Source organism: Balaenoptera physalus (assembly GCF_965194825.1).
Source record: "Balaenoptera physalus genome assembly, chromosome: 5".
Lineage (NCBI taxonomy): Eukaryota > Metazoa > Chordata > Mammalia > Artiodactyla > Balaenopteridae > Balaenoptera > Balaenoptera physalus.
Window position 1 is genome coordinate 86,888,089 of NC_138884.1, and position 19,752 is coordinate 86,907,840.

At 40.8% G+C, this 19,752-nt stretch overlaps 1 protein-coding gene across 2 annotated transcripts in view; it reads left to right on the forward strand.

Annotated features, from left to right (window-relative positions):
* TLR10 (toll like receptor 10) overlaps window positions 1-19,101 on the forward strand; it is a 55,959-nt gene extending 36,858 nt beyond the window's left edge. The window contains exons 1-2 of one of the 2 annotated variants that reach the window (XM_082464169.1): window positions 11,929-12,039; window positions 13,199-19,101. In XM_082464169.1, coding sequence (XP_082320295.1) covers window positions 13,287-15,722 — 2,436 coding nt within the window. In that variant the 5' untranslated portion in view covers window positions 11,929-12,039; window positions 13,199-13,286 and the 3' untranslated portion in view covers window positions 15,723-19,101. Of the gene's footprint in view, window positions 1-11,928; window positions 12,040-13,198 lie in introns of those variants that run through there. The other variant, XM_082464170.1, reaches the window with a different exon arrangement.
* The last annotated feature ends 651 nt before the right edge of the window (window positions 19,102-19,752 follow it).

Sequence of the window (19,752 nt, forward strand, 5' to 3'; positions counted from 1 at the left end):
TTGGTAGTATATGTAAGTCCATGCCACTCTCTCACTTCATCCCAGCTTACCCTTCCCCCTCCCCGTGTCCTCAAGTCCATTCTCTACGTCTACGTCTGTATTCCTGTCCTGCCCCTAGGTTCTTCAGAACCATTTTTTTTCTTTTATAGATTCTGTATATATGTGTTAGCATACAGTATTTGTTTTTCTCTTTCTGACTTACTTCACTCTGTATGACAGTCTCTAGGTCCCTCCACCTCACTACAAATAACTCACTTTCATTTCTTTTTATGGCTGAGTAATATTCCATTGTATATATGTGCCACATCTTCTTTATCCGTTCATCTGTCGATGGACACTTAGGTTGCTTCCATGTCCTGGTTATTGTGAATAGAGCTGCAATGAACATTGTGGTACATGACTCCTTTTGAATTATGGTTTTCTCAGGGTATATGCCCAGTAGTGGGATTGCTGGGTCATATAGTAATTCTATTTTCAGTTTTTTAAGGAACCTCCATACTGTTCTCCATAGTGGCTGTATCAATTTACATTCCCACCAACAGTGCAAGAGGGTTCCCTTTTCTCCACACCCTCTCCAGCATTTATTGTTTGTAGATTTTCTGATGATATCTATTCTAACTGGTGTGAGGTGATCCCTCATGGTAGTTTTGATTTGCATTTCTCTAATGATTAGTGATATTGAGCAGCTTTTCATGTGCTTCTTGGCCATCTGTATGTCTTCTTCGGAGAAATGTCTATTTAGGTCTTCTGCCCATTTTCGGATTGGGTGGTTTGTTTTTTTAATAGTGAGCTGCTTAAGCTGTTTATATATTTTGGAGATTAATCCTTTGTCCATTGATTCGTTTGCAAATAGTTTCTCCCATTCTGAGGGTTGTCTTTTCCTCTTGTTTGTAGTTTCCTTTCCTTTGCAAAAGCTTTGAAGTTTCATTAGGTCCCAATTGTTTATTTTTGTTTTTATTTCCATTACTCTAGGAGGTGGATCAAAAAAGATCTTGCTGGGCTTCCCTGGTGGTGCAGTGGTTGGGAATCTGCCTGCCAATGTGGGGGACACGGGTTCGAGCCCTGGTCTGGGAGGATCCCACATGCCGTGGAGCGGCTGGGCCCATGAGCCACAATTACTGAGCCTGCGTGTCTGGAGCCTGTGCTCTGTAACAGGAGAGGCCGCGATGGTGAGAGGCCCGTGCACTGCGATGAAGAGTGGCCCCCACTTGCCGCAACTGGAGAAAGCCCTCGCACAGAAACGAAGACCCAACACAGCCATAGATAAATAAATAAATAGATAAAATTAAAAAAAAAAAAAAAGATCTTGCTGTGATTTATGTCAAAGAATGTTCTTCCTATGTTTTTCTCTAAGAGTTTTATAGTGTCCAGTCTTACATTTAGGTCTCTAATCCATTTTGAGTTTATTTTTGTGTATGGCATTAGTGAGTGTTCTGATTTCATTCTTTTACATGTAGCTGTCCAGTTTTCCCAGCACCACTTATTGAAGAGACTGTCTTTTCTCCATTATATATCCTTGCCTCCTTTGTCATAGATTAGTTGACCATAGGTGTGTGGGTTTATCTCTGGACTTTCTATCCTGTTCCACTGATCTATATTTCTGTTTTTGTGCCAGTACCATATTGTCTTGATTACTGTAGCTTTGTAGTATAGTCTGAAGTCAGGGAGTCTGATTCCTCCAGCTCCGTTTTTTTCCCTCAAGACTGCTTTGGCTATTCGGGGTCTTTTGTGTCTCCATACAAATTTTAAGATTTGTTTTGTTCTAGTTCTGTAAAAAATGCCATTGGTAATTTGATAGGGATTGCATTGAATCTGTAGATTGCTTTGGGTAGTATAGTCATTTTCACAACGTTGATTCTTCCAATCAAGAACATGCTATATCTCTCCATCTGTTTGTATCGTCTTTAATTTCTTTCATCAGTGTCTTATAGTTTTCTGAGTACAGGTGTTTTACCTCCCTAGGTAGGTTTATTCCTAGGTATTTTATTCTTTTTGTTGCAATGGTAAATGGGAGTGTTTCCTTAATTTCTGTTTCAGATTTTTCATCACTAGTTTATGGGACTATAAGAGGTTTCTGTGCATTAATTTTGTATCCTGCAACTTTACCACATTCATTGATTAGCTCTTGTAGATTTCTGGTGGCATCTTTAGGATTCTCTACATATAGTATCATGTCATCTGCAAACAGTGACAGTTTTACTTCTTCTTTTCCAATTTGTATTCCTTTTATTTCTTTTTCTTCTCTGATTGCCGTGGCTAGGACTTCCAAAACTATGCTGAATAAGAGTAGCGAGAGTGGACAGCCTTGTCTTGTTCTTCTGATCTTGGAGGAAATGCTTTCAGTTTTTCACCATTGAGAATGATGTTTGCTGTGGGTTTGTCATATATGGCCTTTATTATGTTGAGGTAGGTTCCCTCTATGCCCACTTTCTGGAGAGTTTTTATCATAAATGGGTGTTGAATTTTGTTAGAAGCTTTTTCTTCATCTATTGAGATGATCATATGGTTTTTATTCTTCAATTTGTTAATATGGTTTTCACATTGATTGATTTGTGTATATTGAAGAATCCTTGCATCCCTGTGATAAATCCCACGTGATCATGGTGTATGATCCTTTTAATGTGTTGTTGGATTCTGTTTGCTAGTATTTTGTTGTGGATTTTTGCATCGATATTCATCAGGATTCACCTATTTCTTTGGTAGGACTGAATTCATTGAAATTATCATGTAATCAAGAGAAGCACCGATTCAAACAACTTCAGTTGATAAATGTCCCTTTGTGCCAGGGTCAGTGTTAGAAAACTCCATGCACTTTATACCTGTAGCTGGGTTTCTAAAGCAGATTTCTAAAGCTATTGGTGTCCTCCTCATTTCCACTCAGCATTTGCCTCTGCATGTTGAAGGCTGTTTATTGCTAATACTGGAGACTCTTTGCCTGAAGTATTTTCTTCTTGGCCATGAGGAGCCACTTAGTCCACACAAAGGGCAATTCAGAAGTGCTGGAAGTTGTCCTTGGAAGCAGCCATCAACCAATGACAGAAAGGAATTGGCAGATAAATACCACAACTTTCTCACCCATTTTGGGGGAGACAAATCTGGGGTATACTTTACATTCTCCCTGAATCCCCCAGTAGGATGGAATTCTGATTCTCTGTGGTAGAAATGACTTTACTGGCTTCCTTTCTATTTTTATTTCATATCCTCATTCCTCCAAGGGTGTTTCCTGGGAACACCTTTGAAATAAACTACTTGCAGTAGAATACTTGTCTCGGGGTCCCAAACCAAGAGTGTGTTACACTTCAGACCAAATGGAAACTGAGTCTGGTTTTCTGTGGCTGGATATCTTGCTAAGATTCTAGTTGTCTGAACTAGCATGCAGGAGAGCCTTTGCTCTTTTGATCAGAGGGAGGAATATAGTCGATGTGTACTGCTTCTATATACAGCATCCCTGTCTTTGGGGAAACTATTAAAATAGGGCATGAGCAGATTGGAGCAGTGCAAGGAATGGGCTTTGTCATACTTTCTTCCCCAGCTTTATGATATCAGCTATTTTCCATACTCATCAGTCAGTCTCTAGAGACTTTTACTCTGGCAGCCAGTTCTAGGCAAGTGTAGCTCGGCAGCACCTTGTCATAGCTGCACCATCTACTTCTCACTTTATGCCCCATGATGTCACTAATACCACGCTACAGGACGTTTGTAGAAGCCTGTTCAGCTATTCTGGTCTATGCACAAACCTGGAAGTACAAGAGATACCCTGGGAAGAGATCCTTGACTTCTAAAGGGATGGGAGTCATTAGATAAATATTCCTTTCTCTTTTATTCTTGGGTAAAAAAAATGAGGCATAGTCTAGACCATTCCTCAGAATCCCCCATGGGATTGAAACTTACTTGCCCACAGGAGTAACCAGCTCAATAACTCACTCTTGGCTTGGCTTTCCGTTCTTCCTTGTTTCATTCTTCTCAGTCTCCTCACTCTTGAGCCCTGAGATTATGTCTTCAGAACAAATGACCCACACACAAAGCTCTTGTCTGAGTCTTCACTTTTGGGAGGAGAAACCCACGTAACACTTAACCTGTGCTAGTTGTTTCTTGCCCTAAAAAACTTACAATCAATCAGAGGACATTACATGTATGCAGATAACTAAAATAAGAGGAGAGGGGGAATAAAAGGAAGGAAAAGGGAGAAAGATTTTTGAAGGGAATAAAAAAAATTACTAGCCAAAGATATCAGCACATATGGTTCTGAGCATACTATTCTTACTGCTAATTGCAAATAAGGCTTTGGAGCCAGATAGACTCAGTTTTATTTATTTTTTAAAAATATTTATTTATTTGGCTGCGTTGGGTCTTAGTTGTGGCATGTGGGATCTTCAGTTGAGGCATGCAGGATATCTTAGTTGTGACATGCAAACTCTTAGTTGCATCATGTGAGATCTAGTTCCCTGACCAGGGATCGAACCCAGGCTCCCTGCATTAGGAGCATGGAGTCTTAGCCACTGGACCACCAGGGAAGTCCCTAGACTCAGTTTTAAATGTTGACTCCATCTCTTACCAGAGGATGGCCTTGGGCAAGTTACTTATTCTGACTGAACCAGATTCATCATCTGTCAAAGGGGAATCATATATATGTTCTATGTCTTTTGTAGTGAGGATTAGCCAATATCTTATTTGCAATACTTTCTGCACTTAGGAAGAATGCAAGCTATAGTGATCACAACGATGATGATGATGACGGCACAGAATACTACTCTCTAACTTGGCTTGACTTGTTTCTGGAAATTAAAAATAAGTAAAGAAAATTCCCCATTCACTGAGAGTGTAGAATGTTTAAAAATGTTGGGCTCAGAGAAAGGGAAGAATATGTCTTTGGACATGAAAAACCCCAAGTGATTATTTTTTCTCGAGAGGGCTGTATAGAATATGTGTACCGATCGGAGTCGTTTGAGAATTTCTGAGATGAAAGAAATTTTAGAGCTTATCCAACAAGCTAACAACACTCTCTCCAATAATTCCGACGGGCATGCATCCAGCACCTGACTTCATGTATATGTGAATGTAGACATGTTTGTATATGTTTAGGTGGGCTGTAGAACAGACTGTTTTTGTTGTTTTTCTTTACAGTTACTCATTGTATGAGTTTATCCCTACAATATATATAGAGATACATACATTTTTACTAAAGAACCTCAACATAATTGTGAAAAAAATTTTGTGTTAAGGACCCCCCAATTTTACATTTACATAAACCTATTATAATTATCCATTTAAAAATTGACCATCACCCCGCTGTGGACAAATCCATTTGGAAATTTTCATCTTCCTTAGTGATCTCCAGCAGTGTCATCTGAACCTAAAGTCAAGTATAAATAAAACCTCAAAAAGTGTTGCTTTGAAAAAATTGATCTGTTCTCTGCAGTCTACATTAAAAAATGTCACGCTTGTTTTACCACTTCATTTCAAGACAAGACCTCTAATTAACCCCTTCCCACTCTCTTCCAGTCAGATTGCTGAAATTTTGGAGCCACCATTCCTATTTCTTCTTATTATCACTTGGCCTTCCCACCCAGTTTGATGGGCGGCATGACTGATTCGAACCTTGAAGTAAAGCACCATCAAAGTGCTCTAAGATGCTGTGGGAAACAGTATGGCAGTTCTGCAAAAATTTAAACGTAGAATTGCCATATGATCCAGCAATTCCACTTCTAGGTATCTACTCAAAAGAACTGAAAGCAGGGACTTGAACAGATATTTGTACACGTCCATGTGCATAGAAACGTTATTCACAATAGTCAAAAGGTGAAAACAACCCAAATATCCATTGATGGATGAATGGATAAACAAAACGTGGTATATACATACAACAGAACATTATTCAGCCTTAAGAAGGGAAGGAAGGAAACTGTGATACACACTACAACATGGAAGAACCTGGAACACATTATGCTAAATGAAATAAGCCAGTCACAAAAGGACAAATATTGGATGATTCCACTTATTTGAGGTACCTAGAGTAGGCAAATTTATAGGGACAGAAAGTAGAATAGTGGTTACCAGGGACTGAAGAGAGGGAGGAATGGGAGTTACTGCTTAATGGATATAGAGTTTCAGGGAGGGACGATGAAAAGGTTCTGGAGATGGGTGATGCTGATGGGTGAACAACTATGTGAATGTACTTAATGCCACTGAACTGTACACTTAAAATGGTTAAAATGGTAAATTTTACATTATGTGTATTTTACTGCAATTCTTTAAAAAGTGATCTAAGATTGTATGAACTCATGCAACATGTAATGCCACCACTGTGCAGTAGAGGGCAAAGGAGCGTAAGCTTCACAGAAAAGCTTGATTCAATCACTCCTCCAGCCAATTCTAGTCCTGTCTATGATCATCCACACCTGCAGCTCTGACGGAGACGCTGCAAGCCTGAGGGTAAGAACTCTTTAGTTTTGTTTGCTGTAACACTCATGAAAACGAAATAAGGGCTGCATGGGTCTTTTCTAAAGAAAATGGGAGGAAAGTAGATTTGTTCAGATTTTCAGATTTTTCAGACTTATTCAGTAAATGGGAGGAAAGTAGCCTTGTTCAGATTTTCAGTATTTATTATTTTGCCTATACTAATCTAAATGTTAATGATTAGTGAGTGACCTTGGGCTTACTATTGATCACTATTGACCTGAGGAATTGTCTTGCAGGTGCTTGAGAGTTTGGGTTTCCTTTTGCTGGTTTCTGGACATTTATGACACCTAGCAGAGTATAAATAGCTTCGGAGAGAGGCACATAAGGTGGGAAGAGAGGAAGAGGCCACAGTGGCAATTAGTCCTGGCAACGGAATTAGCCTCGGTAATCACACCCTAAACTCTTTCATTTCAGAGTTTGAAATGCCTTCCATTTGGGTTCAGAAGGAACAGATAGGTCTGGGTTCAAATTCATGCTCTACCGCTTATTCACTGGCTCACCTTGGACAAGTTACTTAACCTCTGAGTTTTAGCTCCTCCATTTGTAAAATGGGGATAAAAATATCCATCATTTTGTTGGGTTGTTGAGAGGATTGAACAAGATAATGAATGTATGGAAAGCATTTAGCTCTGTGCCAGGCAAACGGGAAACGCTCATAAAATGTCAGTCTTTCTTACTCTTACGTTGTAAAGATTATTCAACATTCGATGGGTTTTTAACCCCTACTCCATTTTTTTTTTTTTTTTGCATCATTGGGTAAAGAGAAATTAGATGTTTAAGTATTCTTTGGCAAGCCACCAATAATCATTTCATGGTGTCTTTTGACTTGGACTTTTAAATCATAAACTATTAAAGAAAGTCGTTCTGTTTTTCACCTGCTTTCAGCACCCAGTAACAGCATGACTATGATAGTAACATATTTATTGACTGCATCTTTCATCAAAAGTTTGTCCTACTTTTAAAAATGTTTAAATGAAATGCCATAATTTATATGCATTGCCTGAGAGGACCTTTTTATCTTATTATATTAAGACAAGTTCAGAAAGAGTTAGTTCCTCTCACTTCTTTAAAATAAGTTTCACATGAGGTTGTGGTATTGGGCAGAGAGAAGAGGTGGGTAAAACATGAAAGCTATGACATCTCAACTCAGGGGATTCCAGATAAAGCAACTGGGTTGCTTTAGCTCCTAGACATAGCATTTTTCAAGGGCCATAGCTCCTAGACATAGGAGCAACTTACAGTAAGTTGCTATGAACTGAAGTACTCTGTGAGACAATCATGTTAAAAACACTTCATCTTTTTTTTTTTTTTAAAAGGACGGATGGTGAGCATGTCCCATATATTTTTTTTTAATTTTAGCAATTTCATGTATCTTTATTTATTTATTTTATTTATTTATGGCTGTGTTGGGTCTTCGTTTCTGTGCATGGGCTTTCTCTAGTTGCGGCAAGCGGGGGCCACTCTTCATCGCGGTGCGCGGGCCTCTCACTATCGCGGCCTCTCTTGTTGCGGAGCACAGGCTCCAGACGCGCAGGCTCAGTAGTTGTGGCTCACGGGCCTAGTTGCTCCGCGGCATGTGGGATCTTCCCAGACCAGGACTCGAATCCGTGTCTCCTGCATTGGCAGGCAGATTCTCAACCACTGCGCCACCAGGGAAGCCCAACACTTCATCTTCCTAATGACTATAACTGCCAATGTCCTACCAAGCCATACTGGAACCTGAGACAAGAGGAAAAATCAGTAATACTAACCCTGTCTTTATGAAAAAATTTGATATTTTGTTCATTATGGATTTTATATTAATTTTAAAATATTTTATTAAAATATTATTTATCTTGATTACTGAGTTTCTTGGTGCTTCTTAAAATTTGTGCCTGAAATCACCCTAGTCTTGGCCCTAATAACTACTTCCATTTGTGATATGCTAGGTGTGATACCAAGTGGTTTATATACATTATCTCTTTTATGCCTTAGTGATCAATTCCTATCACTAAACTCATTCTCTGATTATCATGCACTGCATTATAACAGGAATTCATAACTCCAGTTAATTCATCCAATACATATTTTCGAGAGCATATTATGTACCGCATTGTGCTAAGGAATACAACATTGAGATCATTTACTCATATATACATTAATGTATTTACTGAGCACATGCCATGTACCAGGCACTATTCTCTGTGCTGGGAATACAGAGATGAGCAAGATTGTCGGACCCCTTCTCTCATGGGTGTGAGCGGTGGGGTAGTAATCAACAAACAAATAAATGAACAAAAGTTTCAGATAGTGGTAAGTGCTCTATTTTGTAGAGAAATAAAATAGGATGAAGGGAACGAACACCAAGTTAATCTAAACGGCCTTTTTTTCCCATTAAAAAAAAATTACTTATTTTGTTTATTTATTTATTTTTGGCTCATCGGGTCTTCGTTGCTGCACGCAGGCTTTCTCTAGTTGCGGTGAGCAGGGGCTACTCTTTGTTGCGGTGCACGGGCTTCTCATTGCGGTGGCTTCTCTTATTGCAGAGCACGGGGTCTAGGCCTGTGGGCTTCAGTAGTTGTGGCTCATGGGCTCTAGAGCGCAGGTTCAGTAGTTGTGGCGTACGGGCTTAGTTGCTCCGCGGCATGTGGGATCTTCCTGGACCAGGGCTCGAACCCGTGTCGCCTGCATTGGCAGGTGGATTCTTAACCACTGCACCACCAGGGAAGCCCAAAATGGCCTCTTTAGATTAGGTGGTCAAATCAGGTTCCTTAGAGGAGATAAACTTTAAGCCAAGACCTAAATGATAAGAAAGATCCAGCCAAGGAAGGATGAGAGAAGAGCATCCCAAGTTGAGGGAAAAACTAGGGTAGGCCCTGAGGTTGGGGCAAGCATGATGTGGCCAAGGAACAAAGAAAGGGGCAGTATGATTGGAGTGCAGAAGGTCAGGAGAAGAGTTATATGAAACGAGATCCCAGAAGGAAGCAAGACCAGCTCCTGGGAGACGTTATAATCCAGTATTGGGAGTTTGGATTTCATTCTAAGTGCAATAGTACGTTAGGTAGGACATAGGCAGGGTGCTGTAACAAGTGACCCCAAAATACAGTGGCTTCGACAAGACAGTGCTCAACATAATGGCTCAATCCATGTCAATCCTTGTAAGTAACTGATCTAAATCCTAAGTTGGGTGACACTTGCAGACTTATTCACTGGATTCCTTGAACTTTGTATAAGGAAACATTAAAGACTCAGCATGACGTAGTGAGCTATAATTTCATTATGATTAATGTATTATAGTGTATTTTGAAAACAGATTTATCTTGACTCACCCTAGAGAGACAAGATAGCAGAGTGGCTAAGAGCCCAGGCTCTGCACTCACCATGGGTTAAGTTGTGACTGTGAGGCAGTTACAGGGCCTCTCTGAGAGCCACCTTCCCTACCTGTAAAGGCTGAACAGTGATAGCACCTACCTTACAAGGTGGTGATTGTAGGAATCAATCTACAGAAAGTAAGTGAATGGTAGCTGTTATCCAAAAAGATATCAGGTGGCCACTGCCTCATTTGCATGAGAGTCAATATGGCGTGGAGATGCTACCAGACATGCTGAATAAATGTGTAGATTTATCAAACAGAACAATTACTCAGGTCATCTTAAATGTGGGTATGGATTAAAATTTGGTATTGGCAACTAATTTATTTTGCTGGATTCCTAAAATCTGGAAAATAACCATGGACATAAAGTTATATCACAGAGACTCTTTTTTTATGTTGGTATTTGTTCTTATTTTGATCATTGGATGGTATATTAAATGTTACAGAAAAAGGAGATGACCAAGAAAGGGCTGCGTGGGATGGACTGGAGGAAATAAACATGGAGGGACTATCTCAGTGGAAAAGTGAAAGGCCAGTTCTGGGCTCGCCCCTCCTCAGCCCCACCCCCAGCCAGTGCCTTTCATGGTCCTCTTCCACTGAGGGCACAACGGACAAGGAATATCAAAAATCAACATTCTCTCTTCACACTCACGTCACAGGATGCTTGACATGACATTTCTCTTTCCCTTTTCCTATTTTCTATGAAACGATTTTATAAAGTATTTTCATTTGTAAGTTATCTTAGGAAATATCAACATGTTTTCTAGAATTTCTTCATTTCAACAAGAACAACCACAACAATAAAACCAGACAGGTTCTAGAGAAAGAAAAATCCAGATGAGAGCGAGTAATATTCCAGGTATCCTTTTGTGTTAGCTCTGCCAGTTTTTCTCCCCACCATCCCTGCATGGGTGCATACACACACACACAACACACACACACACATACACACATGCACACAACTTCTCAGAACAACAGGACAGCATGAACAGTACAGAGAAGTCTCACTACACCATGAGTTTGCCTCTTGTTCCTCCTGTTTGTCTACGGGAGTGACCAGTCTGAGGGAGACTGAGGGTCAATGCGTATTAAACACATGCAAGTAGAAGCAGGAAAACTCTCACCACTGCTAGTTACCTTCCCTTGTGTTTTCAGAGTGCCTGTTGAGGGAGGACGTAAAGTTGAAGAATTTACTGATTTAATAGTAGAATCTAACCACTTCTCACCACCTCCCTCTCTACCTTCTTTCTTGCATGAATTATTCCATAGTGTCCCCGGGATCTTCCCTGCCAGGCTTGTGCCCTTCCAGTCATTTCCAACAGACAAGCAGAGGACTCTTTAAGATGTACATCAGAATCTACGACTCCTCTACTCTACATCCTGTACTGGTTTCTTATTTTAGTCAGAGGAAAATCCCCAATCCTTACAAGGTCTGACGTCTTCAATCCACCTCCCCCAATTCCACAAGTCATTCCTCGCATTTTCCAAACATGTCCCCCCAATCAGGTCTCTGAACTTGTACCTGCTCTCTCTCTCCAGAATACTCTATCTCCAGACAACAAGTGGCTCACTTCCTCACTCCCTTTAGATCTTTGCATGAAGGTCATGTGAGGCCTTTTTAGACCATCCTGTACAAAATATCTCTCCCCAGTCACCCTCAGGTCCCCTCATTTAGTTATTTTCTTTCTAGCCCTGATCATCACCTAACAGATAAATTTATTATTTTGTGTATAGTCTCTCCTTTCTTACCCCTTACTAGAATATAAGCTGTGTCAGAAGAGAAATTCTATCTGTTCTATTCACTGTTATATCCTCAGTGGCTAGAAAAAGTGCCTGGCAGAGTAGGTACTCAATAAATACCTTGAATAATAATATGAAATTCTTAGTTCTCCAACCACCTCTGTTCTGTGTCTAAACAAACACTTGAAGCCTGATTCTTCTCTCAAAATCCTCAGAATTCTGCATCCATGAGTTTCTTCATCTATAAAATGTGGGTAATAGTACTTCTCTCCCAGAGTTTTGTGATGGATAAGTGAGATAATATATGTGAAGGGTTTAGTATATCTCTTAGCACATCAAAAAGCTACAAGAAATGGAAATTGTTTCTATCATTATCACCATTTAGCAGTGATCCAGATTGCTTTTGCCACCAACCTAAAGACATATGGAGGCACAAGGACAGGAACCATTCTGTTTATTTCCGTGTTTTGGACCTTCTATACACATGGGTAAGTGTTACTGAAAGTCAGATATTCACTCAAGAGACTCTCTATGTTCACAAATACAAAGTTGAAGAACAACTTCATGGCATTAATTCAGGGGCCCACAGCATTCAGTGATGAAGAATTACTTTCACTGAGAACTTATGTCCACACAAAAACCTGTACACAGGTATTTATAGCAGCTTTATTCATAATTGCTAAAACTTGGAAGCAACCAAGATGTCCTTCAGTAGGTGAATGGATAAACTGGGGTACATCCAGACAATGAAATATTATTCAGTGCTAAAAAGAAATGAACGACCAAGCCATGCAAAGACATGGAAGAAACCTAAGTGCATATTACTAAGAGAAAGAAGCCAATCTGAAAAAGGAACATACTGTATGATTCCAACTATATGTCATTCTAGAAAAGGCAAAACTATGGAGACAATAAAAAGACCAGTGGTTGCCAGCGGTTGTGGGGTGGGCGGAGATGAATTGGCATAGAGGATTTTTAGGGAAATGAAAATACTCTGTATGATACCATAATGATGGATACACGTCATTATGTATCCATAATGTATCCAAACCCTTAGAATGTACAACACCAAGAGTGAACGATAGTTTAAACTATGGACTTTGCATGATTATGAGGAGTCAATGTAGGTCCATCAATTGTAACAAATGCACCACTCCAGTGGGTGTGTTGATACTGGGGGAGGCTGTGCATGTGTGGAGGCAGGAGGGATATGGAAAATCTCTGTACCTTTCCTTCAATTTTGCTATGAATCTTAAACTGTTCTAAAAAAATCTTAATTTTTAAAAATTTCTTTTAATTTTCTTAAAGCTTTCAGGCTATCAAAAGGGGATGTGGCAGGGGGGTGTTGAATATGACCTAGCAACACAGTCCCTAATTTGAACTGGGTGGGAGGAACTTCTGCCAACTATTATATATCTATCTCCCTTCTGGGAATCCTGACTTGCCTCAGTGATGGGGGTGTGACACAGTAACTGGCTTGGAAATCTATGAGCCAAGCTCTGAGATCAAGTCAAAGACTCAATAAATGGGTTGGAACCCTATTCCAAATTCTTGGTGAATATAGTCAGATGTTGGCATTAAAAAAAAAAAATCCTACAGGGTTTAACAAATCACATAACCACTTAACATTATGTGTTGTCTTTCTAGGAGTTGAACTCATCTTCCTCATTCATATGAGGTGATGTGTGAAAAAACTCATCTGAGGTGAACCAGTGATAAAATCCTCAGAATTACAATGAAACACATCAGAAGCATTTACGTATTTTGTAGTATTGTTACGTCAGTGCATAGTGGGGCTTCAAAGCTGCCAGAAGAAACAGAATTGACTACCAACTGCTCCAACATGTCTTTAAGAAAGGTTCCTGAAGACTTGACCCCAACCACAACCATACTGGATTTGTCCTACAACCTCCTTTTTCAACTCCAGCGTTCAGATTTTCATTCCTTCTCTAAACTGAAAGTTTTGATTCTATGCCATAACAGAATCCAAGAGCTGGATATCAAGACCTTTGAATTCAACAAGGAGTTAAGATATTTAGATGTGTCTTACAACAGACTGAAGAGTGTAACTTGGTTCTCACTGGCAGGTCTCAGACATTTAGATCTGTCCTTCAATGACTTTGACACCGTGCCTATCTGTGAGGAGACTGGCAACATGTCACACCTGGAAATCCTAGGTTTGAGTGGGGCAAAAATACAAAAATCAGATTTCCAGAAAATTGCTCATTTGCATCTAAATACTGTCTTCTTAGGATTGAGAACTCTTTCTCATTATGAAGAAGGTAGCCTGCCCATCTTAAACACAACAAAACTTCACATTGTTTTACCAATGAACACAAATTTCTGGGTTCTTTTGCATGATGGAATGAAGACTTCAAAAATATTAGAAATTACGAATATAGATGGCAAAAGCCAATTTGCAAGTTATGAAACTCAGCAAAATCTTATTTTAGAGAATGCCAAGACATCCATTCTGTTACTTAATAAAGTTGATTTACTCTGGGATGATCTTCTGCTTATCTTCCAATTTGTTTGGCATACATCAGTAGAATACTTCCAGATTCAACATGTGACTTTTGGAGGTAAGGTTTATCTTGACCATAATTCATTTGACTACTCAAATACTGTAATGAGAACTATAAAATTGGAGAATGTACATTTCAGAATTTTTAATATCCCACAGGAGAGAGTCTACTTGCTTTTTACCAAAATGGATATAGAAAACCTGACAATATCAGATGCACAAATGCCTCACATGCTGTTCCCTATATATCCTACAAGATTCCAATATTTAAATTTTGCTAACAATATCTTAACAGATGACGTGTTTAAAAATTCTATCCAACTGCCTCATTTGAAAACTCTCATTTTGAAGGACAATAAATTGGAGACACTTTCCTTAGTGAGTCGCTTTGCCGGCAACACATCCTTGAGGCACTTAGATCTGAGTGAAAATCTGTTACAACATGAAAATGATGAAAATTGCTTGTGGCCAGAAACCTTGATCACCATGAACTTGTCATCCAACAAATTTGCTGATTCTGTTTTCAGGTGCTTGCCCAGAAATATTCAAATACTTGACTTGAATAATAACAAAATTCAAACTGTCCCTAAAGACATTATTCACCTGACATCCTTGCGAGAGTTAAATCTTGCATTTAATTTTCTAACTGATCTTCCTGGGTGCAGTCATTTCAGAAGACTCTCAGTTCTGAACATTGAAATGAACTTAATTCTCAGCCCATCTCTGGATTTTTTCCAGAGCTGCCAGGAAGTTAAGACTCTAAATGTAGGAAGAAATCCATTCCGGTGTACCTGTGAATTAAGAGATTTCATTCAGCTTGAAAAATACTCAGAGGGCATGATGGTTGGATGGTCAGATTCATACATCTGTGAATACCCTTTGAATCTAAAGGGGACTCAGTTAAAAGATGTTCATCTTCCTGAAATATCTTGCAACACACCTTTGTTGATTGTCACCATTGTGGTTATCATGCTAGTTCTGGGGATGGCTGTGGCCTTCTGCTGCCTCCACTTCGATCTGCCCTGGTATCTCAGGATGCTAGGTCAATGGACACAGACATGGCACAGGTTTAGGAAGACAACCCAAGAACAGCTCAAGAGAAATATCCAATTCCATGTGTTTATTTCATACAGTGAACATGATTCTGCCTGGGTGAAGTATGAATTGATTCCCAATGTAGAGAAAGAAGATAGTTCTGTCCTGATTTGCCTTCACGAGGGAAACTCTGACCCTGGCAAGAGCATTACTGAAGATACCATAAACTGCATTGAGAAAAGTTATAAGTCCATCTTTGTTTTGTCTCCCAACTTTGTCCAGACGGAGTGGTGCCATTATGAACTCTACTTTGCCCATCACGATCTCTTCCATGAAAGTTCTGATTACATAATTCTTATCTTACTGGAACCCATTCCACTCTACTGTATTCCTACCAGGTATCCTAAGCTGAAAACTCTCATGGAAAAGAAAGCATACTTGGAATGGCCCAAGGATAGGCGTAAGTGTGGCCTTTTTTGGGCAAACCTTCGAGCTGCTATTCGTGTTAATTTATTAGAAACCAGAGAGATGTGTGAACTGCAGACATTCACAGAACTGAATGAAGAGTCTCGAGGTTCTGCAATCTCTCTGATAAGAACAGACTGCCTATAGAGTCCCACCCACCCCTAGGGAAATTGGGACCTGAATATACTGTTAGGATATAAATTGATACAACCTTTATGATGGCAATTTGGCAATATCTATTCAAATGAAAAATTATCATTCCTTCATGTCAGTTCCTTGAAGGAGCTCTAAGAATGTATCCTAGAGAAATGCAATTTGCAAAGGTTTATGTAAAAAAGGCATTCATCCTGGCATTGTTTGTAATCATGAAAAATTAAAAACAGCTCAAATGTCCACAAAATAAGGATTGATCTAACAAATTATAGTACATTAATGCAACAGAATATTACACAGCCATTAAAAAATGAGGTAGCTCTATATTTTCTGGTATGGAGAAAGTTATATTTTGGTTTATACATTGAAATAGGAGTCTAAAGGAATCTATACCTGTACATTGGTGTAGTAACAGTGGTTAGGGTCTGGGAGTTTGGATTACAGGGAGCATTTGGTTTCTATGTTGTATATTTCTGTAATGTTGGAGTTGCTTAGAATGAATCTATACTTCTTTTGCAAGCAGAGAAAACAATAAAGATAATGTTAAAAGCCTACACATCCTACTCATTTTGTTTGATCTTCCCTTCTAGCCTCACAGTTCATTGGAAGAAAACAAGCTCTCTTGAATTTTGCAAAAACAAACATCAAGAACAAACATGTTCTTTCCCTGATTAGGAAAATTTCTGTGGCTCACCCACATGATAAAGGAAGGAAATGCCTTTAAGATCTGACACCGATCGCCTTGCATCCTATCATTGAACCCTATCAAATTATTGGCCCTTTCCCAGAACACACATCTCCTTTCATGCCCCCAGACTCTAGAACTTGGCATCATGTCTGCCTGTGATACCTTTCCTGACTTAGTTCGTTTAGGAAATCTTACATATCCTTCAGGCACAATCCAAATGTCGACTCTTCTTTGAAACTTTCCTCATTTCTTCCCCCAAGCATGATGTTCCTCTATTCTCTGTAACACTTGGGACATATTTTCATCACCAAACTGATTCTATATCTTTAAAAAAATCCCTTTCTTACTCTTCTATGAGCTCCTCAAAGGTGAGGACAGACTTCCCTCTGCCCTTGTATCAGCGGCAGTTTACTCAGTCCATGGTTCAGAAAAGATGCTCAATGAATGTTTATGGAATGGACGTTGGGTTAGCTGGAGGAACTTAGTAGGGACTCAGCTGGCTTCAGGATAGAGAGTGGAATTTGAAGGCAAATTCTAAGAAGCTGAAGAGGAAGAGCAGGAATAGGTGAAAGGAAGAGAAGACTGAGAACCCAGAATTGACGGATTCCTGAGTACAGCTTGAATCAGGTGAATTTGCCAATATTTGGTTGTTCTTGACTTACAAAGACATCTATTTCAGCTCGTTCAAGCTAATAAAACCAATCTCCTAAGCAGGCTAAAATTGGGCTCTGCATCTACTGTGTTTCCTTATAGTTTGTGGTCGTATGAATTCCTCACACTAGTAGTCATTAAAAAAAGTGGACTCAAGAAGGTCAGCCTGAGAGTGTAGGGAGAAGGCTGGTGTCAATCTAGAAGTGGGTTGTACTTCCATTTGGCCGACGGCCAGTCTACTCTGAGGAGCTACAGTTCAGCAGCCCTGAGGCTGAGTGTCTCTCTTCTTCCTTCCTGGTGAGCCTTGGTCCGTCTGGTAGAAGGGGAAACCCGAGGAAACCACAGTGGAGAGATGGCAGAGGATTAGGAGAACACCTCTCCTCCCAGGGTCCCAGCAGCTGGGCTGCTGATATTAGTGTGATTCACGGCTTCGGAAAGAGTCAGACAGACACTGTATAAAGACTTTGTCGATCTTGCATAAATTAGTGTGAGACTCTTACCTTTACAGATTAATTAACTTGGAACAAACAAAGAGGATAACATCAGCCCTAAAGTTGTCAGGATTGGGTTATTCATGGCAGTTATTCCTGTCCCCAGTTTAGTAATACAGTTTTTTAAATAGACATTTTATTATAATTTAAAAAAATAACACATTAGGCTTAGTTCTCAGCAACTTCTGATTTTAGCAGCTGGACAACCCCTAAATCTTCCCCACAATTATTTGAGATCTGGTTTCTGTCTGCAGTCTTTACCTACTCACCAGGGCATCCTGCATTTGCAACCTGATTCACATTCCTAAAACAACGTTCTTGTTCTATCAGTAACTCACGACCGGAGGTAGCTTCTCAGAATCGCCACCCTTTGTCCACAAGCCAGAACGTGTTCTTTGTATAAAGGATGAAGAATAATTGGGATCCTGGTTTCCCCTGGAGGTTGTGAGGACGGCTTCATCACTGGTACTCTGCTGGGGAAACTTCCCATGGTCCCTTAGCTCCGTTTTTCACCTGTGTGAAGCTGGTACTGATCTCAGCCCTCCATTATCATTTTTCTATTTATTTTGCTTATTCCATCTTCCCCCACTAGAATGCAAACTCCTTTAGAGCAGAGATTTTGTCTATTTTGCTCACAGATGTTGCTTCTACCTCTGCCCAGGACAGTGCCTGGCACATAGCTACTCTCCAAGGATTTTCCAAAGGAAATATAGTTTGTCTGTAGACACTTCGTTGATTGGCCGCCTCTGCTCTTCTCAGGTCCAGCAGGGCAGCCAAGGCCACCCACTTCAGTGTCAGCCCTTGTTGTACATCAGGCACATAGATTTACTCGGCAGGGAGCCTCCCTCACCTTCAATAACTATATTTTTGCTTACATTTTCTGGGATCAGCCGTCCCTGGGTCGTCTCCCCCTGCCCCCCACCTTTGGCTCTTCTCTTTACTTCCACCTGTTGGGATCTGCTCCATCTCAGGGGCTTGCTGTGGACAGCCCTTGAATTTCAGAGTCTGCAGATTATAGGAATCACCACAAATGGGTTTTATGGTCCCCCCCAACCCCCATCAGTGTCCCTCTTCTTGTTGCTGTATCAGCTTTTCAAGAGGAGAAGGGGAAGTTCTGGGCCAATAAAGCCTCTGCCATGGCCCACTCCTCAGATGCCTTCCCCTCTCCCCCACCCCCAGATCTTTGGAGAGACTTCCTTGAATTTTCCGATAGGTCTTGCTTCTGTAGTTCCCTGATGGCATGTCTGTAATGATGGGTACATTCTTTTTTTTTTTTTTTTTTTTAATTATTTATTTATTTATGGCTGTGTTGGGTCTCCGTTTCTGTGCGAGGGCTTTCTCTAGTTGTGGCAAGCGGGGGCCACTCTTCATCGCGGTGCGCGGGCCTCTCACTATCATGGCCTCTCTTGTTGCGGAGCACAGGCTCCAGACGCACAGGCTCAGTAGTTGTGGCTCATGGGCCCAGTCGCTCTGCGGCATGTGGGATCTTCCCAGACCAGGGCTCGAACCCGTGTCCCCTGCATTGGCAGGCAGATTCTCAACCACTGCGCCACCAAGGAAGCCCCGATGGGTACATTCTTAAGCCCTGGTACGGCCAGGCCTGACAATGTCCTCCAAACAGGATGTCCCTGGCCCACATCCAGACCCACATGGATCCTGGTCTTCACTTGACCCTTCAAGGTACTTTCTGACCCTCTGCCTTGCACATGAGGCCAACCAGGTATCCTGCGGAGCTCTGGATCTCACGCCTATGCGGTCCTCTCAGAGACTGGTGGTTGGGCCTCCATTTGAGGTGGACAGTCCGGCAAGAAGATCACTTCTGCTGGCTGAAGCAGCGTGGGGTCACCCAAGATTGGGCCACCAGAACGGTGCACATGTGCTGATTTGGGGTGACTCACATATCGACCACAAGATGACGTGGAGGGTCTGGGCTACCAACAGTCTACCACCAACCCTTGGGCTTGAGCCAGCAGTGTAGGCCTGTGTCCATCTGTGATTTGATTGTGGTGCCACCTCCTGTCTTCAGTACCTGTGACAGGTGTGACAGCAGATGCTGCCCGCTTCATCCCCCAGCCCCCAGCATCCCGGGTGATAACCACCATTGCTGCAGTTCTGTGCCATGTATTAGGTAGTCCTTGGAGGATGTCTTTCAAGACTGAACAACAATGGGCTTTCCGGTCAATGTCCTCTCTCA